Source organism: Apteryx mantelli, chromosome 2 (assembly GCF_036417845.1).
Source record: "Apteryx mantelli isolate bAptMan1 chromosome 2, bAptMan1.hap1, whole genome shotgun sequence".
NCBI lineage: Eukaryota > Metazoa > Chordata > Aves > Apterygiformes > Apterygidae > Apteryx > Apteryx mantelli.
The window spans coordinates 163,736,210-163,762,306 of record NC_089979.1 but is presented as its reverse complement, the minus strand read 5'-3'; the positions used below and the strand labels follow the sequence as shown (position 1 = coordinate 163,762,306).

Here is a 26,097-nt window from a genome sequence, read left to right as displayed (position 1 = left end):
ACTTGGAAAGACCAGGAAAATAAGCCCTTATGCTTACATTTAGTGGAAGCCTTTTTTTTTTTCCTTTCAAAAATTCTCTGTGCTGTGCGAAACTGCATATTTTTTGCCCGATGCTGCTCGGGCCTGAGAGTCTCCTGTCAGTTTTTGAGCAATCCCTGTTCAATAGGATTGAAATTAAACCTTCAGTTGAAAACATAGCACAAGGACTAGGAACCATTTACATCCCTAAAATAGGTCTTAAGTGGGATGTGGGTTGTGCATAGACTGCATGATCCTCAACACAGAGGTGATTTTCACCCTGGGAGTCAACAGCTAATAGCATCTGGCTGAGGTTTGCACTAAAATGTGGAGGACTTGCTTCTCTCTTTGCAGGATCAAGCCCTAATCCCCTTCCCCCAGGTGCCTGTCAGGTTGTTTAATTTGAGGAAGAAAAGGAGCACAGAAGAAAATGTTAAAACCTGAGACCTCCTCTTCCATCCTGTACTCACCATGATATCAGGAAACGGCCTCCAAAGCACATCGGTCTAATAAGGCAGAGCACTGCTCTTGAAAACTTAATTCTCATCCAAGAAGAACAACTGATATTTTATTAATAGATGTAGTGGGGTTAACAGGAAGTACTGCTAAAATCACCTTGTACTGCACACTGTGGCATTTAACGTGTTTCATGTGTTTTAACCACTTTAATAATTCATCAGCTGAAACGTCTGTTGCGTCTGTGAACTGACACTGTTGTTTATGTTTTGTTCACAGCTGCGAGTCTTCAAATTGGCAAAGTCCTGGCCGACCTTAAATACGCTTATTAAAATCATTGGTAATTCAGTGGGTGCCCTAGGTAACCTCACTCTTGTGCTGGCAATCATCGTTTTTATTTTTGCGGTGGTGGGAATGCAGCTTTTTGGGAAAAGCTACATGGACAATGTCAAGGAGATAAGCAAAACTGGCAATTTACCACGTTGGCACATGAACGATTTCTTCCATTCATTCCTCATTATATTCCGAATTCTCTGCGGGGAGTGGATCGAGACCATGTGGGACTGCATGGAAGTAGCTGGGCAACCGCTGTGCCTTCTCGTCTTCTTGCTGGTCATGGTGATTGGAAACCTAGTGGTGAGTTGTCGAGGTGTTTTTTATCCCTTTTCTGGTGGGTGTAAGCCAATGTACCCTCTTTTTTTTTTTCCAGAAACTGCAAATCTCTCATTGTTCCATGTCTATAGTTTGCTGAACCACGTTTTCACCCAAGAAACTTGTTTATATCCCAACCACAAAATTGATAGTGTTGCATTACTAATTAGGCTTAACGCTTTTGCAGAAGGACAGATAATGCTTTAGTAGCAAAAAGACACATGATTTGGTTATAGTGATTTTATTTCTTAAGCCATTTGCAGGTCTTAAGTGATTCTACATTTTTTCGGGAGGGGAGTGAAGATCACCATATCAGGGGATATTTTTATTTTTGTCCATTTTTGGTGCAGAACATGTGATCCTTGCAGCTAACAGCATCTTTGCATGGAGGTTTGAATGTGTTTCTCCTGCATGTTCTAGGAAGGTGCAGGTTATGTTTACAGTAAAGTCACTTGCTTGCTTGCCTTTTTAATAGAATATCCCATAAGCATGGCTTACATAAGCTCTGAACCTATTAAGGCTGAATTGTATTTCCCTGCTGACATCTTATGGAGCGCTTTGCTGGCTTGCAGTCGTTGTGGAAATGTTTGGCCCATTCAGCTTACAGAGCATCTCTGACATTGTGGCTCTAATGGGCTTACTGTTTATGTAGTGAGTTGTTTAATAGTAGATCCCGCTATAAAAATGTTGGGCTTTGCTACCGATTGCTTTTAATGGTTGTTGCTCTTTTAAGTACCCAGTGCTCTGGTTCTCAGCTCCTGGGGTAGAAAAGTTAAAGAAAAAACTTACAGAAACACAGAGCAAAGGATTTTCATTTACATTAATTTAAACTTTATGATTAGATTTGCACTGAAAATATTGATTGGAAAAGCAAACTATATTTTATAGTTATTGGTTATATAAATGAAAAAAATAAACTATGATTACTCAGAGAGTGGCAAAATACTTTACTTTGTTTTTTCCCTAACTTCAGCTTTCTATAGATTTTTCTCAGAACTCTATGTGATCAGAATAATTAGGGTGCATAATTACTTTCTGGGAGTTTAGTCTGACATTCAGAAATTTGATCTTCTCCCCTACTATTAAACAATGGATGCTATGTATGATAATGAAACCTGAAAATAATACCTGAGAAATATCAGAGAAAATGTTAACATTTGACGTATTAATGGATTATTGATAGAAGTGAAATTGCAACATCTGTTTCCCTTAGATATTAACAGTCATCAGTGTGCATAAGGATTGGTAAATATAAAATCTGATTCAGAGGAGATTGCACTAACCTTATCTACGTATATTTAGATTTCACTGCTCAGCAAAGACCATTCCAGATGTAAAAAGAGATATTGAGAAACTCTGTCAGTATGGATAATTCTGAATTTACTGATCAGCTGAAAGAAAAAATACTAGCTTTATCATTTTCATCCAACAGTTTGATAAGCATGCGGTAATCACTGTTAAACAGGAGTGATAATTTTATGTGGTTCACTCAGAAGCACAGAGGAAAAAGGGAAAATGATTCATAAATGTGGTAGTACTAGGCAAATGGAGAAAGAACAAATCCTGAATCATGAGACTCAACTGATGTCAACCACATTACGTGCAGATTTCATGATCTTAATTAGCAGGTAGAGAGAAGGTCCTCTTCTCCCTCTGACATCAGCAACAAAATTCTTGTTTTCTTTCGTGAGGGTGGATTGACTTCACAAACTCTCCATTCTCTAAACAGCATCAGACACAAAAAGTTCAGGTGGCCAAAAAGAATGATGAACTTTCCAAAAGGAAAAGACTGAAGCACTGTCTATCTTATCTTTTATGTGTAGCTTGCTTTCTCAGCAAAGTTTCTCTTTTAACTTCCTGAGTTCCTTGTTCCTCATCTGAGTTTCAAGAGTCAGTTCTGAAAAGAAAGGTTCTGAAAAGAAAGTTTCTGAAAAGAAAATATTATCCTGAGAGTGTATCCCATTTGGACTGAAAACTCTGTTTTAGTCTCTGAAGGCATGGAGGGAATCTTATAGCATTTTTTCCCTGTGTAGCAGATCTGCACACTCATCTAGATTAAATATTTTTCTTCTGTCAAATAAGCCAGTATTTATGGTAACATCTGAGGTCACTTTCCTCACTGGAAAACTAAGTATCCCACAGCAGACCCACTTAGTAAATACTCTAAGTTGATTTTTTGCATCTGTAGTGTCGGCAGACTCCTGTGGGAAGAAGCAACTCATTTACAAATGTCATGATTTTGTGATGCATTTAGTGATTTGGTTTGCCGGTCTTATCGAGCCTCACTAACGTAAATTCAAAGGAAAGGTGAAAGAAAGCATGGGAAATTAATAAGTGCCCTGGGAAACTTCATGTTACAGAACAGTCAAGCAGTTGAAAGGAAGTTCAGTAATTCTTAAATTTTTGGTTTGTATTCGTATTTCCCAAAAGTGCCTTGGACCTCTGCAGTGCCACATGAAACTATGTTATTACTGGTCAGCTGATATTTGAGTCATCTTCAAAGAACTAATAGCATAGCTACAAAATTATGTGCTGTGCAACTGCCTTTTGCCCAATAACATTGTGCCACTGCCATCAGATGACTTTTTTTTGTGTCATTGAAGCCACTTTGGAAGGCAAAGTTAAACCAGAGGAATAATAAAGTATTTTCTCCACCATTTACAAGAAATAGCTGCTGAAATCACTAACCGATAATTATGTTTACTGTGAAGTTTTGTAAAGGAGTTAACATATTTCCTATGTACATTTACATTGTTGAGGTTAATAAGGAAAATTACTGAGACAGGAATTATTAAAAAGATGTAGGAGAATCTGGGCAACAAGGCACTGCCTGGTGCCCCTGCTCTGTTGGGTCAGCCGATGCAGCAGACTTGGGTGTGATACCACCCACTTCTCAGGACCCAGTTGCGTGTAATGGTCTAGGGACTGTTACGGCACTAACGATGTGCATGAATAAAACTGACAGTTCAATCACACACGGAACAACCTTCCAACCTCTTTGCGTGCGCATGACGTACACTGACCAAACAGGAATTCAGCTTTAAAGCCATCCTTTTATTCTGCCCCCTGCCACCTGGATAAAGCCCGTTTTCTGCCCACTTCTGGAACACCACCAAGTGAAAGGCAAGGCCACGCAGGGCAGAAGTTCACTCGCCATCTCTGCTTGTGCTCCAAGCTGGCTGCACATGACACAGTCAGCATCCGAAAAATACCTCACGGTGTTAGCCCAAGCAGAGCAGTGCAGAGCCTTAGTGCATTGACTCGCTCTCAGTGCTGAGTCCTGGACTGCTGCGGTGCACCTCTGCCTGGCTCAGCATGTGGGCACGGGGGACAACCTTCCTTGAGGCTGCAGTGAGAGCTGGCTTCCTGTGACACATCTGCAGGGTTTTCCTAGGGCCTTCATGGGACTCTCTAGAGTGCCCCTGATGAAGAGAAGTCACTGTAGCACAGTTCCAGAATATAAGCATTTAGTGTGCTAGCACAAAAATAAAGATACGTGAGAATGTAGCTGGCCATGTTCCCATCTCCAGAAGCATCTGGGAATTACGTGAGCTGCAGATTTCGTGGCCAACTCTTGAGGAAGAAAAGGTTTGGGGGATCTATCTAGTGGTATTGAAGCTGGTCCTACTCTGAGCAGGGGGTTGGGCCAATGTCTGACAGAGGTCCCTTCCAACCATTATCACTCAATGATGCTGTAGTGGAGAGGACAGTCAAAGGAGCTGTAAAATCAGTTCACACCATGCATTTCAGGGGTCAACATAGTATCGTCTCTGCCAGGTTCATCTAAATGCTTTTGTTCTGAAATACTAAATCAAGCAAATTTCCTGATTAAGCAGTTTCTGACTGATTGATTTGTGGTTTAGGTGCCCATACTTGATCCTTTACATTTCTGTGGATTCTCTAGATAGCTCTTTACTCACTCCAGCTGAAGTCTGAAGGAGCGTACACTAATGCATATTTGAGAAGTTGCCTGAGAAGGCAGCTTAAGGCAAAGTAGGGACTGACTGAATTTACCTCACCTTATTTTGTTGAGAATGGTACCTAATGATGGGAGACTGGCATAGGTACTGAAAGGATAGAAAACTGTGTGCCTTGAGTCTGGTGCTCCACCTTCACTAGTAGGAAATGATAGGAAAACATCTTGAAAGAAAGGGTAAGTAAAGAGGTGGGCCTAAACAGCTAATGGGATAAAATGCTACGTAGGTTTACCAGTAAAATGACAGATTCACTATCTCTGAAAGGAAAAATGCTATTTTATTGAAGGGGAATGTTCATCAAAGCATATGAGGCAGAAAGATCACAGGGCCAAACAGCATGAGTAAAATCCGCCAATTTCCTGAAGTCAAAGGCTCACAAGCAGGAGGTGCAACTGGCTCCAAACCCAGCTTTGATGCCTCTGCAGAAATGATTAAGTATGTAATTACAGGTATAACCAAGCGTGTATTTACAGATTGATTGGCTTGCCAGGAGATGTCTTTATTGCTTTGAGCACAAGTTCCTCATTGGATATACTTGCGAGTGTGACTTCCAGGTATTCCCACCTGATCAGCTGAGGTGGATAACAGTAAGAACAATGCATGGACCTAGATAAAGGGAGGAAAACTATGACAGGGCTGAAAGGTGAAACATAAGGCTGCAGATGCTCTTTTAGGATCAATGCTGGGCATTTTTTGTCCTCTGTTCATGGAAATACTGTTGTCTCAGAAAAGTATTAATGACATTTTCTGAGAACGCAGAGGTAGAAAGCATCACCAATTTCCAGGGTATCCTATAAGAAGAACTGCATAACTGTTATCATTGAATCAATAGACATGCGTGAAATTAAGAAATACAAAGTGTAAGGTCATGCACTCTGCCCTGTTTAAGAATTTATGTTACAATCAAGTAGCTTATCAACAGAAAATGCTTGAGAGAATGATAAAAGTATACATATCAGTCACTGTGGATGTCTACATCTGAGATAACTGCATGGAGCTTTTACAGTCAGATCCGGTCAATGTACTCCATGAAGTAATAAAATATCTTACCCCAAAAGACATCTATAGAAATAGACCCTAAAAGTACCTATTTCTGTCTCTGAAGTCTTGGGAGACTGACTCAGCTGCAGACATCTACATGGATGTACCACTGTGGTTGACTGGGCCAGCAACGTGTTGCAGCCATGAAAAAGGTAAATGAAATTCTAGTATGTATCAGGCAAGATAATTACAGAGGAGAAAGGAAAACATCAGTGCTTCTGAGCAGGGATCTGCAATATGGTATATATAATGTACTCCATTGACTGATGCTCAAGAATGATTAAGTCAAACTGGAAAAAGTGCAGAGAAGAACTTGAAGTTGATCAGGGTAATGCAGATCTAGACAGGGAGGAGGACAATTTAATTTCCAGGACAGCACTCACCCCAAACCAAAGGAGTATAAATCACCCATAGGTGATTTAGGCTGTGATTGCAAAGGAGGCTTATGACTCTCAGTGCAGTGAGGTCGTTCAGGAGAACAGGCTTCGTGACCCAAGAGGACTTTCCAGTCCTATTTTCCCATGAGTACCTGGCAGCAGAGCTGTTCAATATGGTTTAGATGAGATTTTAACTGGTCTGCTTTAGTTAAACCCGATGGTTTGTCCTAGAAAGAGGAGAAGGGCAAGATGGTTGAAGGGCCAGTGAGCATGGATCCTGGCCTGACAGATGTGCAAGAGATGTTTGGAATGAGGAGGATTGTTTGAGTGGGGAAGAGATGTGACTACAGGTATATGTGAAGTTCAGTCTGTGACAAGAAATTCATGGGAATTTCTTACCCAGAATCATGCTCCTAAGTGATAGCCCTAAGTGACGCAAGGAGTCATTGGATCCCATGTAGCTAATACTTAGTAATTATGACTGTAATCATATAGTTACACAAAGTCAATCTGTGTGTGCCTGCAAGTTTGTGTATACTCAGATTAATAGTTTTCTTTCCCTCCCTGTTTGTCTTTTTCAGCACTAAACAACAAAGTAAAGGCACGTGATAAATATTTAACTCTGACTAGCTTTGTTTGCTAATATTGCCTTTAGTTTTGTGTTTGCAGTCAAGGGAATCGATTAACAAAAATTTTGGATAATAGGTAACTGTGATTTATTGTGCATAGATGTGTGATATAGATCTGCTTTTTGGATTATATGGTCTTTAGCATGGGAACTTTGTTTCTATATAAAACCATTTCCTAAAGTCAGCTACTCAATATTACTGCTTTAGTACCTTTGGTCTCTATTCGAGGAACGTAAGAGGGAGCAGATGTGGCCACTGCTTCGGCGTATTGGTAGCCCATGCTGCAGGATCATTCAGTGGGCCAAATGTACAGATGTGTTTACTCCAATAAAGACTACGTCACAGCTTGCAAAAGTGCTGGAAATCCCCTGCTGATGCAAGCAAGCTGTGCTTCAGATCTCTAATGACTGCTTTTGGGACACCCACAGGCAACTGGGGTATCTGAGGAAGGCAGTCCACAGCAAGATGTGTTCATTTTCCCAGCCTATGAGAGATATCACACATAGGCTACATTTATACTAACTAATTAACGGCTTCAAGGAGTGGTTCTCCGTGCTGGAAATCAATTGCAGATACGGTGAAACATTAAAAAGTCCTGGCATTGTGTTTGAACGGGGCAGTGACCCCCAAAAAACTCCCCGCCTGGGTTCAGGGAGTATCACAGGCCGGGGACTATCCAGGTTGGGAGCATGTGGTCAGCATGGGGTATCAGAAGGTTTAATAGTATGGAGCAAGATGATCTCTTTCATTTGTCCTCACTGCCAGAAAATGTTCCTGGACACATTTAATTTATTAGTGTAGGACTAACCACAAAGTCCTGTCTCACCGAATGCTGATACATCTCCGTCACTGCAGATTTCTCAGTATATCAGAGCCAGGCCTGAGAGAGGTTTATAGTAATGTGGCAGATTTTCTCTTTGTTTAAGTGAAATGCATATGGAGAACTATCACTATCCCTTGTCGTAAAATCACAGGTAATAGCAAAATAGCTAGGCATGGAACAGGCCTAGGTAGAAGTGGATTACAATTTTACATTTCAAGAGCTCAGACAACAAAAGTGTATTAGAATGGTCAAAGATAGTCTTCAGATGAGACTGGCATTTCTGCCTGAAGTGAAGGGACTGTCACTGAGTGAAGCTACATCAAGACTCTGGCCTTTTTAGAAGATATGAAGTATTACGCAAGGGTTTCAAGACCCTGAAATTTTTTACAGGATGATTAAGAGTTGCTTTATCCCAAAGGAATGAGGACTCATTCATTAAAATTTCTTGTCACAAGAAGTGAATGAAAATGGAACACTGATGACGTGATGGATAGTATATATCCCATGATCTCCCTATATTCTTTTCAAATATGTATAAATCTAGAATTACTGAGACCCCGTTTTCACGGTTTTTACTGTATACCTAGAGAAATGTACAACTCAAAAGTTGCAGCCAGACTTGCTGCCCTGAATCAGTAATTATTTTTGCTTTTAATGACAAACATGTTCTTATTCAAGGGGGCCACTAAAGAGTTCCACTCTGTGAATAAAGGTTAATATCCTTGGAGGGGAATGTAGCATTTATATTGCAGTTCTTATTCACAGATCTGATGTGTAATATAAACGAAAGGTGAGACCTGGAATTTTTTTAAATTGTGTGCCTTCTAATCACAAATACTAGGTTAGATCTGATTGCTGGAAACCGAACGGGTTTAGGGAGTATGGGGGAGGAGGTGTTACAAGCACAAGCCGCAACATTTCAGTCTTTGTTTTTTCTTTTAATTTTCAAACCACAGGAGTGGTCTGCAGCTTCAAGCTTTGTATATTGTAGCACTACCACCGAGCAGGTATTCTCATTTAGGCAAGCGTGAGTTGTGGCCCACTAGTTCTGCTTCTTACAAAAATGGAAGAAAGAGGGGCTAAGATACAACTGCAGAAAGAGCTGGGGAAGAGCAGTGTTTCGCAGGGAAATTTGCATCCACCGGAGGTTCAAAGGGAAGTTCACATTGCTCGGATTTGTCGGAAGTCCTGCAACGGTGTTCCCTTCCCTCTCCTCTCTCCGCTCCCTTGTGTTTGTGTCCTGGATGCAGTTGTTCACCTTATCTGGTCTTTCAGCAGCGCCCGACATTCTGGAAATGTGCATTTGGATTTCAGTTGCATCAGCCAAGAAGGCCACTAGACAAACAAGCGAGAATAGGCATGTCCATAGCAGTCATCGTCAGGACCCGCAAAATCTGCAAAGCAGCAAGCGGAGTGCGTGCGGGGCACTGAGGAGGAGGGGGAGTCGCTGGAAAGCTGCAGAAGCCGTGACAAGAGCTGGGGGAATGCTAGCGATTCGGGGACTGCAGTGTTAGAGAGGCTCAAGAAGAAGCCAGGAAGCCCAAGGGTACGCTAGAGGGAAGTGGAAGTGTCATTTGAGTCTGCATCATCAGCTTGGACGCCTTATTAAGCAAGGCAAATTTTCTTTCTCAATCCACATGCAGCTTTGCAGAAGAGCAGCCCAGAATACGTGAATAAGCAAATTTGGGGACATAAGCAAAATAGACTCCAAACAACTGTCATCATGTTACCATCCTTTTTGCTTCCAGTGACGTACGCTTACAGCTGGCAGCAGGTACATTTAATACGATACTGGAGAATCCAAACCTCAGAGGAAAGTACCCAAACTCCAGTGCCTTTCCCGGCTTCTCCCTTCATATTGTTTTTGCCAGCTACCCACACACTCCATATGCCCCAGAGCAATTTTTGCCATTCATGTGCCCCATTTTCCATCCTCACTGCCCTGAGTGTTTTAAGGGATATAGGCAGGCGGTTTGAGCAGCTTCCGGGAAGCAGAGCACTCAGATAGCTGATGCTTTGGAGCAAGCATCTAGCTGTGTCTGCTCACGGGTTAAACATCCTTAAGAGTAATGTATGGCCCACCAGGACTTTTGGGCAACAGAAACACATAGCATCGTGTGATGAATCAAAAAGATAAATCCTGACACCAACCATCAGTCTAGTTTCCTTTGGTAACCACTAGTCAGAGAAGGAAAGCCTGTGTCCTAGTGTAAGTTAGTTTAGAGCTAAAGAAAATCCTTTTGTCTAAGACTCCAGGCTTTAAAAAAACGTGAGTTATCAGTGCTCATGTAAGCAACTGTCATTTATTTTATCAGGCAGTTACACCTTAATGTGTAACACCAGATGTTGGCACTAAAATGTCTGGGGGAATTAGACTCAGAATATTTTTGAGGGACCATCAGATACTGATGAGTTGGATTCTTGTTTCGAAAATGTGATTGTGTGGTAGATTAAGTAGAGTCCATTCAAGGCTGGGAGTATAAGACTGCTTTTCTAAGGAATTGTGAGTCCATCTCTCACAAAAGTGACGGTGAGGGAAATGCACCCAGGAACAGATGGGAAGAGAAACTACTTTCAAAACTACTTTCCTAAAAAGTAATCTGCTTCCTTCTGTCACTTCAGATTTATGAGTTTGTGCATCCTGCTATAGGCTCAGTTGTTTCTTCTGAATAGCTAATTTTTGGCGCTTTGGTGCCTAAACCTGAGCAAGCATCTTGTACTATGGGACAAATATTTTAGGTTCCTGTTTGCCAGGCACTATTTGGTGTCCATGATGGAATATTTCTAAAATATGCCAGCTTTTCTCTGGAGCATCCATAGAAAGGTAGATCTTTTCAAATATAAATAGCCAAAAATCTTAATTAAAGTAGCAGCACAGAAGAGCAGTGAGCTTTTGCTTCTGGTGTGGCTCAAAGGAAGCTTAAAACTAGAGGCTCATTTTTCATCTGTAAAGTAAAAATTTCCAAAAGCAAAAGTCCAAACCAGGTTCATTGGTGGCTCAGGACAGATTTGGCTGCTTTAGGAGATTTCAAGCAGGGAGTTGTTGGCATTTAGTGAGATCTTTATTAGTGGAATTTTAAGGTATTGTTGCTCTGATCCACAAATGAGCCAGCAGGATGTCAGACAGAGGAATAAAATATGAAGCTATCCCCCATTCACCTTCATGGGTAGGAGACTTCTCAGAAATATGGAGGAAAGCAAATGTTGATACACTAAACCTGCCCCTTGAAAATCAACCTTATGCCTTTTGTACTACCTGTGCTTCCAAGTCAGAGATATTTCTTTAAAAACACTGCTTAAGCATTGGCTACATTGTATAAAGCACTGACAAGACAAAATATTTTTAATAGGAACCTCCATGTATATTATTTTTTGATGGTACTAATGAATTGCCTGTTGATATTTAGTTGTGATCAGGGGACTGACAAGGAGTTGTATTTCCAAAAAAAATATTACTCTCTATGCATCAGTAGGATAAAATACAAGCATAAACTGTGGAAGTATACAGAATTCCTTTTGCCCATTTTTGTATTACATCTGTCCTTGATTAATAGTCTAAGTAGGGTTTTGTCAGTGGTTAAGTTCTTGCTAATAGCTGGATAGTTATTAAAAATCTAAAAGACACTGAGTCAAATTTAATTGGACAAGAATGTGCAAAGGTAGGTACAACTAAATGTGTCTCTTTTTATTAATGTCACTGTGTGAGTTGTCTGGATGTCATTGAAAGGGTAATGACAACAGAGTTCTTCCTTGCATGCACTAAGGCAAAAACAACATTTTAATGTTAAAATAGATCAGGTGGTACAAATTTAATACATTATTCATTACTTCTAAACAGCTTATGCTTTTTGTTAAAAAATCCCTTAGTTAAAAAATATTGATTAGTAATCCCCACCAAAACTAACAAGTGAGCTGTTCGTTCTAACAGTCGCCTCTAGAAATAGCTTGTTAAAAGGGATATGTGCAATAATCAGCCAGTCATGACAAGCTTAACCTTCTTAGGAGGTGTATAATATTTAAAAAGAAACTGGAATGTGTCTTTTCCAAGTACAGTGAATACAGCTGTTACTATCTCCATTTCTCCACCTAGTGCTTGCATGGCAACATGGTCTGTGGCTTCCCAAGGAAATATGCTGAAGAATTAATTTGGAAATGAAATGTAGTACCCAGAATTCGATGCCACTTTCCTGCCTCGGTGGGTCCATTGAACCCTAATCAGGTAGAAGTCTGTCTCGCCTGCTTGTTGTTGGAGCTCCTGCTGTCAAAGAGGTCCTGTCCTTGGTCTCCTGTGACCGTCCAACACTTCCTCCTGTTCCCAAAAGTCAACTTGGCCCGCTTTTATCATGTTAAACTCCTCTAAATCCAATAAAACCACTGGCTCCCGTTTACAGATGAGAATCTCCAACAGATAAGGACATACTCCATACGTTTGGTATTACTGTAAACAGCGTAAACCAGAGAAGAATCAGGCCTAGTGTTTTTTCATCCTTCTTAACTATGTTGTTTCTTTGCTGCTATTGAAGACTCTGCTGATCTGTTTCCCCATCTCTAGATTTCATGTGTCATATTTTCCTCTTTCTATTTTCTTTGGGCCATCCTTAGCCAGATTCTTGTTCAGATTAGTTCTCCTCTTTTTCCCTCTCTTTTTTTCATAGCTGAAATCTATTTTTTTTCCTTTGGTCATCTCTGTCCTTGATTATAGTAATCGCCTCTTTGACATCCCCACAAGTGGTGTAGTCTTCTCTGCCTCCCACTTGGAGCAAAACTCCTCTTTCAACCTTACTTTGGCTTTCCGCCTCCCATGACAGATTCTGCAAGCTCCATCTTGTCACAGCTCTTGGCTTCACCCTTCCCAACACACATTCAAAGTCCAGGTCTCTGTCTCGGTCAGCTTGAAATTCTTATAAGATTTTTCAAGGGAAAAGCAGTTTTGTTTTTTAATTAAGCTAGTTTTTGTACAGGAACTCTGCCTTCTGTGAATCAATGTCATAGTTTTTCTGGCAAGTAAAGTATCTGTTAACTGACAGAGTTTAGGGCTTAGATTGAAATATACTGTGAAAGAAAAGTTGATATTTTCTATGTTGAATTTTCATGGAGATGGAAAAAAGGCACTTGCATTTGTCTCTGGAGTTGGACATTTATCAAGCACCTCTAATCTTAGTTTTTTCTCCCTCCTGTTTGTTTGCTGCCTCTTTGCCACTGTAGGTTCTCTTCTGTGGACAAACCTGGGAAATGGCTTAGAAAGTAACTTTTTAAAGGAATTGTCTTCCCTTCCCTTAATTTTTTTTTTAAAAAAGCTAATATTAATTATTTCTCATCTCTTTGATTTAATTTTCTGATCTTTGGGCCTGATCCTGCCCTCATATTGATTTTGCTTTGGTGTAATACATTGGCTGCAGGGAAGTCATTCCTTACTGTAGCCATTATCACTGGTTTTCTTTCTCTGTTATTCTAGTGCCATTTTTTTTCCCCCCTTCTTTCCTTTCGGTTCTCCCCATGTAGCTTTCCTTTCCCCAGCTAGCACAGACAGGACTGTGCCAGAGTGGCGATAGCGTGTGACCCCATCTCTCCTCTATTGCAGAGTCTAGGACAGCTCCCACAGGGCTGGTTCTGCACCAGTCTGGATCCCTCTCTGCCTCAATCCGGCGGTGTCCTCCACCTGAGCCCAGCCATGCAGGATTAGGGTTGGTGATATTACTGGGTAAACACTCCAGAGTTTAAACTTCTAAAATGAATTTTTTTCTTGTGCTTAGTCATTGCATAGTAACTTTGCAGGCTGGTACGGCAACTGATGAGGTAGTGTTTGCATATGAACAGTGAAAATATTCTAGGGATAATATGGGTGTTTCTCACCCATAATCACTCCTTGCTGGGAGCAGCAATAGCAAAAACTCTCAAATGTGCACAGTCTAGGCCTGTACAGTCAATCTTCCTAATTGCCTTGTCATCCTCATCACCATGACATCTAAACACTTTTGTTGATGTATCATGAAACTACTTTTAGTCTGTTGCTTTGTAATTAATAAACTTTCTATATTTTCCCTAATGCTGTTGAAGAATGTGGGGCCTGTAACATCCTGGACGTAGCTGTCTTGCTGGGGGAAGGTTGCAACTGGGCTTGTCTGACAGCACTTTTTGTCTGTCTAGACAATGGTTTGAGAAGACCACAGCAGCCCTGCTGGAGCTCTTGCTATGCTGGTGAATTAGGTTTTTTTTGACATCTGATGAAAAACCTGTGGGAGCATGCTTGATTTTATGCTAGGGCTTTAGTAGTGGAAAGAATATATCTGCTTCCACTTGCCGTTTCACTCTCCTCTCTCAGACCGGACGTTAAGGCTAAGACTTTCAGATCAGGGACCACTCCGTTTCCAGAAACTCATCTTCTGATACTTCTAAGGGGCTTGCTTTCAAAAAACACTGAAAGTCTGTCAACTAAAAAGACATCTTAATTCAACCCTTAAAAATCAAAGCATCCCAAAGCACTGGTAATTCTTGACCAGCAGTTGGAGTGGTTTGGTTTGCGTGTATGGTTATATCCACGTAGGTGGATAACAGATCCAAAAGACTCTGCAATATGGGAAATCCACCAGGTTGGGGTAAGAAGTGTTATGGGTTGCTTTGAACCTGTGTTTAAGGATAAGAAGGACATACACCCCCAGACTCTGCCTGTTTTGAGGAGGTAACACAGCCTGGCAGTGAGAAGAGGCAGGCAGAATGAACTCTGAGATTAGCAGCCAATTCTTGTGAGAACGGAGCAGGGGAAGCACACGCCTCAGCTTCCAGTTCAGCCTCCCTCTTGGAAGCGGCATTCTCTCACTGTGGCCCAACCTGTCAGATCGGCAGCGAGAGTAATATTTGCATGGTGTCTCTTGCCTGCCTGCCACTCTTAAAAGGATGTACCCATGTTAGGTCTAATATACCCCTCTACTAGTCCAGCTTTATAACTCCTCTGAAAATAGGGAGAGATGAATGACAGTTTAAAATGATCTCAGGAAACTCTTATGTGACACAGAGGTGCTGTGAAGTGTTATTAATGGGCCTAATCTACCCTTCCATTACTCAAGCAGATTTACTCCTATGTAAAGTGGCGAGAACAGCACTGAGGAATTCAGTCCATTAGTTACACATACCCCTTTAAACTGCAAAGAGAGAAACAGGGTGACTGTTCCCTCCATACATGCAAACACCATCGCACATGGGTGAGCACAGCTGCCATCTAGCATTACTGCTCTGCCTTGTATAGCTTAAAGACAATCGGATACACAAGAGACAGCTGAAACTGCAGGGAAACGTAATGTCAATACCTATAGTGGAGAATGGTCAGCAAAACTCCCCTCCTTATGGTAAATATACAGAAACACTAATGGGCTGTGGGGATGGCATTCATCTCACCCAACTTCTAATGTCTGCGGTGCAGATAACTACAGCTGCAGCAGCCACTCTACCTATTCTTCATAGTCAACAGAGAGACCAGGCATCCAGAGCAGCTGGGAAATTCACATCGTAGCTATCAAACTAGGGGAAAAAACAAGCCTTGTTCTCTTCTTTCCTAGGGAAAGTGGAAATAATTCATATGAAACTATTGAAGTGATAGTCAGTTTTAAGTCTGCATATAAGAGAGAATTATTCATGTAATATTACCTCCACCTTTCCTTCCCCTACAGAGCATCTGCTCTCATAACCATCATATAGTAGTTTAGAGATTTTGTATGGGGAATGATCTGAATTTGGCCCATTGTTTTCATTAAATTTCAGTTTCTTATATTTAAAGAAATAAAACCGTTATTTCACCAAGCAGGCTAACATGGAGTTGGTGACAAAAAGTTCCTGTTTCGACAGAATGGTCATACAGTGCCTCACAAGAATCTCCTCCGCAACTGCTAGCCTGCCTTGCAGGGTCAAACACAATTCTCTAGAGAATTTGTATGGCTACAAGCCAGGAAATCCACACCCACGTTTTCACATGTTTTCCTAGCTGACCTTGGGCAGGAAACATGAAGGAGAGCCATCCTTCCCCAGCCTGTGCTCTCTCCCTCCTGCCCTGGGCCAGAAGGACCTCATGCCGTACTTGGTGTATCATGATCATTTCAACAGCAAGATCCTGAGATGTTATGAACCTCAGATTATGAGCTGACTACAGGATAAAGAGAAACTGGGCTGGGAGGATATAAGCCTCTTATCCAGGCACAAATAGCTGAAATAATAGAAAAGGGAATACAGAAAATAACTGATCATGTAAATTGTTTTTTGCAGGAGTACTCTCTCGGTAAGCTTTGCCCTAGGATGAAAATGTACAAAAGACGGGAAAATATACTTCCAAAGAAAGAAATAATCCTTCAGTAATAGACAGATGGAATAGATGACCTATTACTGCTGGTCTCTGGCTTTAACTTAGATCTCTTATTTCTTTGATACACTGAAAGCCCCTTTATGAGCAGTTTTTCTTTGCAACTTCTTAGATTGTGCTACGGTAAACAAAATAAAATAACTGGTATATTGTATTAAGTTTGCTAGAAGTCATCAAGGTCTCCAGAGAGGAAACTGCATCTTTTCCCACCTGGGCTGGGTGAAGAGCAGTGCAGCTCTCCACTGCCATCAGAAACAAACAGGAAGGAAGGAAATCAGTTTCTTTCACTGGTCAGAGAGTGACATGAAGAACTTCTTGCTACGCTGGCTGGGTTTGGCAAGTCATGTTAGTTATTTGCTCTGCAGCCATAACTGCTCTAACTTTAATCTACCTATGACATGCCTAAATTAGGACCCAAGCTCACCTAGGCTTCAGCAGGCACCTCCAGAGCATGGTTCAGCCCTTCCGCATCTCCAAGGATGCCAGACTGTCTCCATCATTTATAAAAATATCTTAGGAAAACTCCTCCAACTTGAACACCTCAGAGAGGCACCTAAAGTTAGGCTGGATGAACCTGATTCTTTGCGCCTTACTCTCTGTCTTTGCTAAATAGTTACGTAATGAGAGTCACTAGATTTGGAAAGGCGTTAAAAGTGAAAAGGCCTATGAAAGCGTGATGCGTTATCATTAGGGTATCGTTATGCTAAAGGAGCTGGAGTCTGTTTGAGGACATCAATTATTTGGGTCCTAACCTCAAAGAGGACCTGCCTGCAGAGACTGAATGCTCGGGGTCACTGGAAAGCAGGCCTCTTTTTAAGGAGATCCATATCGACATGCAAATCTATCACTGCTTTCGAAAACTGAATAAGTCTCCAGTTTGCTTTTACTTAAACTGAAAGCCTTGCTTTAGCATCCAGGAGGACTAGATATTATTAGCAACTTCTTACAGGAAATGTGGTGTGTCATGGGCCGAGCATATATTTTTCTGGAAAAGGCAGTGTACAGTGAAATGGAGGGGAATAAGTAAACATAAAATGCTTATACAGCAGTTTACTCTGTTTGAACACCCAGCAATACACGTCTGAGGTTACCTGCTCGTAAAGAAAGGAGGGAATGATATTTGAGATTTATTTTTGGCTAAAAGCATAAAGTGCAAATAGCTCTTTGTGCAAAATGTCAGCTGTGTTTCTGAAAAGCAAACAACATTGCTTGATAATCCAGGGTAAATAACAACACAAAGAATATTACCCTCTATTATATACACCTGCAGGTGTGTCGGGATGAACCTGTATAACTATTGTTTGGCATCTGAACCAATATATGGAAAAGCAAAACAAAGCATTTCAAACAAATCATTCTGCAAACAGCAGAATTAATGGAGTATAGGATGAAATTTAGCTTCAGATATGAAAATTTGGGTGTCTACATGTCGGTATTCATGTATGAGGAAGACATCGGAGCTGCTGTGGAGATCGAGGGCTGGACTCGGTTTTGCCTGATGCCACTGGAGACCCTGCAGGGGGTCCTGCCCAGCCTCCCCCTCGGCACAGGTTTCCCGTAAATGTAAAAAGTGCATCGTGCCTGCTGGTCACAGCGGGATATGTCACGTATATCTGGTCAGTTTGTGCCACGTGCCGCAGACGTAGTGTATCCAGTAGCTCTTAAAGGATATGGGCAGCCACAGTGCTACCAACTGCTTTCATTTGTAATCGTGGCGACTGCAATGAGCACTTTGTGAAACAGGACCGACAGGACACTTCAAATAAAGTGTTACTAGTGTGATTAAGGCGAGGCTAGGCTAGTTTGCAAAATTTCAGCTCATGTATTTGGAATATTTGAAAGAAAAGGGGGAGAGGGGACAACAAAACTTTTAGTTGATACTGGTTTAAGTTATCTCTGCCCCATCATGGTTCTCCCAGGCATCCATCTCTGGTGTAAGCTTTTTGCCCTTGTCAATTTGGCATGAAATCTATAGTTCATTCCTTCTCGGACCACAGGCAGGTATAGTGTCCTATAAGAAGCAACTGGTGATCAGTTTTGAAATTATCTGACCTCTTAGGTGCTTATTCACAGTCTCAGTAGGTCTTCTCCAAGTCCCAGGGGATATTTAAGTCAAGGCTAGCCATGAAAACACATTCAAATGTTTAGAAATGTTTCCAAATGTACTACTAGTTTTAAATGCCCTGCATATGCATATCATTCTATACTGTGAAATATAAATAACAATATTCACACTGAGTAAAAACCAAAAGGGCACCAGAATACATCATGTCTGAAGTGTTTTTCTACACGTACATAGTACTTTTCTGGATGTCAGTAAGCATTGAAATTAATGATTTTCTCCAAGATGGAATAATAATTATAACAGGAAATTCATTATATTATCACTTATGAGAATACTGATACTATGTATACTATGCATCTTCCAATGAAAATTTTATCCCGTATTCTGTTTCTGAGCTTAGCATTTTGTTTTGCATGCTTCAGGGAGCTGCAGGGAAAGGGAAAGTCAGTATGTGTTATTGTCCAGGCTAAACTTCTGCACATGAAAATAATGTGTTTGGAAAAGTCTGCAGAATTCTGATTCCTGCTGAAACCACCTATAATTTGGGGATAGTTCCACAAATGCTGGTGGTGTTACCTTGACACAGATGAGCCTAGACTCAGATCTTCCCGCTTCCAAGACCAAACAGTTGTCCTCCACATGACATTGATTTCCATTTTTTTTTTCGTTATTCATTTCAGGTGCTCAACCTGTTCCTTGCCTTGCTGCTAAGCTCTTTCAGTGCTGACAACCTCTCGGCACCTGATGAGGATGGGGAGATGAACAACCTGCAACTCGCTTTTGCTCGGATCAACAGGGGGCTTCAGTATGTGAAGCACGCAACATGGGATTTTTGCTGCAACGTCCTCCGGCATCCTAAGACAACAGCTGAAAAGAAGGCAATGATGAAACTTGCTGCCCAGAATACAGGTGCTCTCAACAATTGCATGAACAGCCACACAACTACTGAGCTTGGCAAAGATGCGGAGAATCACAAGGAGAACCACACTGAGGATGGGATGAATAAAAATGGGGAGAAACGCCAAGGAATTATGGACAACGATGATTTTATGACCAATCCTGACCTGTCCATTTGTGTTCCTATTGCTGTGGGAGAGTCTGATATTGAGGAGGAAGATGAGGAGCAGAGCACGTTTACGGAAATGGAGCAGGTAGGCAACTAAAACGTTTGCTAGTCATAATGTAACTAGAGAGGGCATTTGCTCCCACCCTTGCTCTGGATCCATGGCTCATGAAGCAAATGTCCTGTGGCCTAATCCTGCCTTTGATATGCTGTTAACTTCAGAAGAAGTTACACAGGCATATCCAAGAGCAAAATTCAGTCTCTAACAAGAGGCATTCCCTTTCCTTGTATTCTTTGTTTTTGTCTAGATTAATTCTTCTAACAAGAGCAACTGAATCCTTCCTCACCTAGGAGCCTGTTTTTTTCTTTCAGCTGAGTCGTGGGAATATTACCGAATGAATCTTAGGTACTCTGACTACTGCAGGAGATTTTCTCAGTGCCCAGTGACAGACAGTAGCTTAGTTTGAGTCATGTACCAGGATTCCAGGGCCAGACAGTTCCCTTAAAAATCAGATTGAGACAGATGCTGGTAGGACAATTTGCCAGAGAAAGTGAAGAGAGGATATGGAATCGTATGTACTTGAACAGGAAAAATAGTTGTCCACATGTTCTTTGGTTTGACATTTCATATTTACTTATTCCCCACAGCACTCAGTAGTAATGGCAGAAAAATTCAGAGATTTGAAATGTTGATGTAAAACAGAGAAGAAAAACCTTCATGGGAATGCTTTTCCTTCTCCCCTTCTCCCCATTCTACCAGCTTTATCTCTTGGTTCCATGTGTCATAGCTTTTTAAGTTGTTTCCAGACCCTTCAGCCTTGATCTTTCATCCTCTGATGTCAGCTGACACCTGCAGAGTTTAGCAGGCACTGGATCACAGCTCTTGTTTTGGATCAAGCTGTCAGAAGGGATCCCCAGTCTCTAGGTTGAATGGAAGCAAAGCTGGTTTCTCCTTAAAAAAAAAAAAAAAAAGGACCAGAGGAATATCCTATACCAGGGAGGCAGTCACAAATCAGCTGATAAATGTTAATCTCTGCTGCTTCATTGTGCAAAGCTTTTCAGGGTTAGCACATCTGGTCACCAGCAAGTCTTGCTATATTGACCAGCTCCTTGGAGAGCAAGGGATTGGGAAACTCTGTCATCAAGACCTACCATCGAGATAACCAAAAAAAAAGAGTCTGAAAATTCTGGAAAACACTTTTATGGACTTTTTATACTTTTTTTTCCCCCCAAGAAATATTTTTATTGAAATGACTTGTGGGTTCATGTTGGTAGGATGGAGAAAAATCACAAAGCTGAGTGTGGTTATGTTCTGTTTCGACTTTCTGTGGGTTGGTGTTATTCATAGTGATAAAGCCTCTGCAAGGTCCTGTCCGTTGGTGCCTTGTTCCATCTAAACAGAGAATAAGAAGATGTAAAACCCTTTTGTGATAGCTGGTAAGAAAATTGACTTCTAGGGATAGCATCTGTTTTCTCTTTGAAGTTTTTTTCTATTTCCAGCCTTGTATTAGTTAAATCTACAAGCAGAGCACACTTGAGAAGTGAAATCTGAATATAGTAGATGGCTTTCTTAACATTGGCTGGTCAGCCAATACTGACTGGCAGAAATGTGTATAATTCTGGAGATAAAAGTTATTCCTTTTCAGTTTTCTGCTACATCTGGCAGAGGGTCACGTTAGTAAAAATTCTTGGGGTTTTTTTGTGTATAATGTAGAGGAAAGGTTCATTGCAGTTTTGTCTGCGTCTGTGAATAAGGAAGCTTGTGTGTGTGTGTTTGCGTGGTATCATTGTATTCAACCTTTCTCAAGATAAATAGAAATGTTCACAGTTGTAGCTTGGAACATGGAAAGTTTTGGAGTTTACAGCTTACAGTGTCTTGAACAATACTGAACTGTGGATTTCTAATTAAATGTACAATGTTTGCTTGTAGGCATGTGTGTTAGTAAAGGGGACAGATAGTTCATTTTATTTTATAGAGCAAGAAAATGTGGAATTAGACCTCTAGGGAGATCTATTAGAGTTGTGAGGGAAAGAATTAATGTTAAAAAAATAGACATTTTAATGAAATAGAATATTCTGAACAAAATTCAATCTGAAAATATTATGAAAATTTCTTCAAAGTGTTTCAATAATGTTGAAGCACTATTATATGTAATATAAAAATCAAGGGTTAAGAACAAAACAAAACAGGAAAAAACAAAACCAAATAGAAGAATGAAAATGAAATACTCAGTTTTCACACTGCATCTTTTCAAGAAATTTCCAATCACCATTAACATTGTCATATTACCACAGAAGTTTGGATTGCAGTAAAATAATATTTTCCAGTGTCAATTTTTTCACCAAAGAACTTTCAATCAGTGCTAAGAAGCATGATTAACAGAAGCAAAATATGCTTCAGAAGCACATAGGGAAATCAAATGCAGTTCACAGCTAGCATGTGCATTAAATAGAAGGAGAGCAGTGAGGAATAAATTAATTAACATTGTCGCTAGTGTTTTCCAGGCTTTGACAAACAGCCGCTGCAGGTCACTACTCTTCCCTTTTGCATAGCCCTGATCAACAGTTTTCAACCTCTGTTCGCAGGCCCTTGGGCTCTGCTGCTGAAAAGGTCCAAACAAGAAGCAAGCTCATATATCCAGCAATCAATTTTATGAAATTTCTAGTGGGGAAAATGTGTCCATGTGAGAGCGTGCAGAAGAAAAGAGTCAAAACCATTGTCATAATTAAAAAAAAAAAGGAAAGAAAGAAAGAAAGTTAGTTCAACAGCAGAAATGATGATTGTGTGATGAGGTTTGCAGTTGCTTTCCTGCAGAATCCTAATAAATGTGCGCTGGTGTAAACAGCTCAGTAAGGCGAAGGGCCGTGAGAAAGCAGATTCTGAATGGCTCAAAGCTCTGTGATTTTTTTAATCGTGCCATTCCAAAGACACGTGCTCTCTGCACCCACAAACACCCCTCCTGATGAGCACAGAGGTTACTAAAGAGGAAATTACGTCACTTGGAGTTCAGTATTAAATGCCGGTTCACTGAACATTGAGTTTGGGGCATTGCAATGTGCTAACCTATGTATGAAAGGCAGCCGTGTGGGACAGTGAGGAATAAACTTTCCCGCTCGCGCTCGAGAACTCTAATTCTGTGACACTCTGACTCTCCACTAGTCCTTACCTCCTTCACTCCAGGATTACCGCGATAACCATGGCAGAGCATGCAAAGGAAGAAGAAGAGAAACAAAAGCAAAATTTACATGATTGCACTGAAAGGGCACAATCACAAATCACAAGGGTGAAGTATCTTTTAGTGTACAGGGCATCATAGATAAATGAAACAAGAACTACCAAGGGTGCGTTAAACATTCAAATCTATTCTAACTTTCACCTAATTATAACCCATATTTTTACATATTTACATATTTTAGCATGTGCAAAGAGAATCTGTATGTATATTTACTTCTCAGGAGAAGAAAATATGTCCTGCTTCACTTTAAAGTTGTTAACTGACCCGGAATTTAGCAGTCATTTGGCAATATTGCCAGAACATGCCTTCCTCCTCACACATGTAGGTTTCGGTGCAATTATATGTGGAAAGAGATAAAAAGAAAGGTACAACACAGTATTATTTAATGAAAATTCCTGCATAACATCCATGACAGGGAAACCCATGGTTCTGCAGGTTTTCTTGTTTTCCATGGGGCTTGTAGCACTGAAGTCTGTTGACCACTGCAGAGTCACTGGAGATATTCTTCAGAGTGGGGAACGCGTTTCCGATGGAGCTCAGAGAATGTTAAGTGCAAGGTATTAGATTATTTTCTCTGTGTATCAAACATGTTAAAAGTATACTGTGAAGCCATTTGATTAACCCTAATCCCATGCAATGCACAGGATTTGACATATTTGCCTTTGATTTTCTATCAGCTGAAGGACCCTGGACCATATTCTGCTCATCATGTGCTCATGTCAATCCAGGCTCAGCCATCTGAGAGGCTGAGGGGAAGATGGCCTCAGGCAGAACTGCAAAACTGTTGATACCGATGGGGTATTTTAGGGTGATGATCAGTTCAGCTTACAGCTCCTGCACCAAGGCTGAGCTCTTCTGGAAAAGTCACAAAACAACTCTAAAGTAAGCCGTTGTAGTTAAGAGGAGTGGGGCCCACAGTGTAACACACAGTAGTCTGAAATTTCAGAAGATGAGAAACCCTTCTCATTACATGGCGTTCGTCAGTGTAATAGAAATTTCTAAGTTTAAATTTCAGCTGCTGTTGCTATTATCAAAGCTTACAGCAGCAGCAGCCGTCTTCCTGAAAGCTACCAATTTGTGGCACTGTCATTGAGAGAGTTTCTAAGGAGCGAGCCTGCCTGATAGCTTCTTAATCTCCATGGATTACTGAGATGTGAGTGAGATGCTCTGCCAGCTCAAAGAGCCAGGAGACACGTGCTTGTAGCCCACACATATGGCAAATGGATCCAAAAAAAAATGATGAACAATAAAATTCAGTGCAGGTTCAAGGAGCTGGCAGAAGAGTGAGACTGAAGCCTAGCAAAGGGCATAGGAAAGGACCACCCTGAACTTCATTGGTCTTTGTTATCTGATATTTTTATAGATGCCTGTTGCTACACCATTTTTGCTTAGATCTTTATGAGACTAACCACCCTCCTTGCCCCATGTGGGTATTTTCTCCCTGTTAGTCCACAAGGAAGAGATTTCTTCCACATCAGTGATTTGAAGATAAGTTTATCCTCAAAAAGACAGCAAGAATAATCACTGCTTTATCATCCATCCAGTCATATTTCAGAAACACTTGGTGTCCAAATAATTTTCTATTACATGAAAACTATCTCTGTTTTTCCAGTGCCTTTGAGATGTAGAATTCCCAAAACAGATTGTCCTAGCAGGAAAAAAAAACCCAAAAGCTCAGCAGCAACCACAGCAACTCTCTGACTGCATCTTTTCAAGGTTGTTTTGAGTTTGGCTTTCTAGATGATTAAATAGTGGATAATTTTTTGAACCTCTGTAGAGTAATTGTAATTGCTTATAAAGACAGTCTTTCATAAGACTGTCTCTCTTAAGAGAGACATAGCACTACTGGAGCAAGTCCAGCGAAGGGCTAAAAAGATGATTAGGGGACTGGAGCATCTCTCTTATGAGGAAAGGCTGAGAGAGCTGGGCCTGTTTAGCTTGGAGAAGAGAAGGCTGAGAGGAGATCTTATCAATGTGTGCAAGTATCTGAAGGGAGGGTGTCGAGAGGATGGGACCAGACTCTTTTCAGTGGTGCCCAGTGACAGGCTGCAAGGCAACAGGCACAAACTGAAACACAGACAATTCCATCTGAACATGAGGAAAAGCCTCTTCACTGTGAGGGTGACAGAGCACTGGCACAGGTTGCCCAGAGAGGTTGTGGAGTCTCCTTCTCTGGAGATATTCAAAACCCGCCTGGACGCAATCCTGTACAACATGCTCTAGGTGACCCTGCTTGAGCAGGGGGGTTGGACTAGATGATTTCCAGAGGTCCCTTCCAACCTCAGCCATTCTGTGATTCTGTGATTCTGTGGTATGTGACATCAAATTTCAGTTTTCTGAAAAAGTATGGACCAGACTGTGGAGACAGTAAGGTGAAGGGATAATTCAGTGTGCAAAGTTCAATCCACTTGACTTGCTGGATCCTACCAGAACTTACCTGCAATCTAACTACATTGAAGGTTTCAGACATCAGAGTGGTTCTTACCGTTTATATTATATATACAAGTACAAAACTTAAATCTTCAAACTTCCTGCTCTACTGTTGCTTAACCTTCAAGGTGCCCACAGCTATAGCCTAGAACCACGTGTGCATTTTTCACTGCTATGTTGTTTGTGGTTCAGAGAAATCCCATTATAGACTGCAGTGAGGTTCCAAATGAGTAATGCTGGGCTGCCATCCTGAATCAGTCCCCAGAGGACAGTATCATGCATTTATACCATTGAACTACATCCTCTTTCTATTACTCCAGGCCTCAAAGCATCCAGGTCTTTGTGTGTGACATTTGGATCCTTTTCTGTGTTGATGACAGTGTTTCTCAGGTTCCTACAGTTGGCAAATGTCTTTAGCACAACTTAAAAAACTCTGAACTTTGCCTTCTGTTCAAATTAATCCAATAGGGATGTTACTGCTTCCTTCCCCTTCTTAAATTTAATTACTACACGTGCTGTCTTGGACAAACTACTGCCATCACCTTGATCTATCTATAGCATGCTACTGAGAAGAAAACCCACACTGTGGTGGCTGGTGGCTCTTGGCCACACTGGTCTGAAAGACATGTCACGTTCACCCCTTCTGCAGTGACAAAGGCAGGCACGGATGCCGTGTTCCTCTGAGATAACACCTTTGTACTTTCACGCACAGCGCAATGCCAAGCCAGCAGCGCTTGCCTGCTCGTCTACAGAAAATGCCGTTATCGATTTGTTACGATGGAGTGGCTAATTGGGTCATATGGAAAGTGCTCGCTGCCTGCTGCCCTGACAGAGCGCTTTGCAGCTCCTTACACATTCCTCTGCACCAGATGCACGCCCCGCTGGAGCGCTGCCCTCTCATTTCGCAGCGGCTGGATCCCAGCTGCTGCCGTGGCTGATTTGTGCCCTCCTGAGTCTGCAAAGCAGTCGCAGATCATCCCAGTG

At 41.3% G+C, this 26,097-nt stretch overlaps 1 protein-coding gene across 1 annotated transcript in view; it reads left to right on the top strand.

Moving 5' to 3' along the window:
* The window catches only part of LOC106490283 (sodium channel protein type 5 subunit alpha), a 173,903-nt gene that overhangs the window by 81,826 nt on the left and 65,980 nt on the right, over positions 1–26,097 (top strand). Inside the window, exons 15-16 of the mRNA XM_067291977.1 lie at positions 754–1,110; positions 19,065–19,535. Coding sequence (XP_067148078.1) covers positions 754–1,110; positions 19,065–19,535 — 828 coding nt within the window. The remainder of the gene's footprint in view (positions 1–753; positions 1,111–19,064; positions 19,536–26,097) is intronic.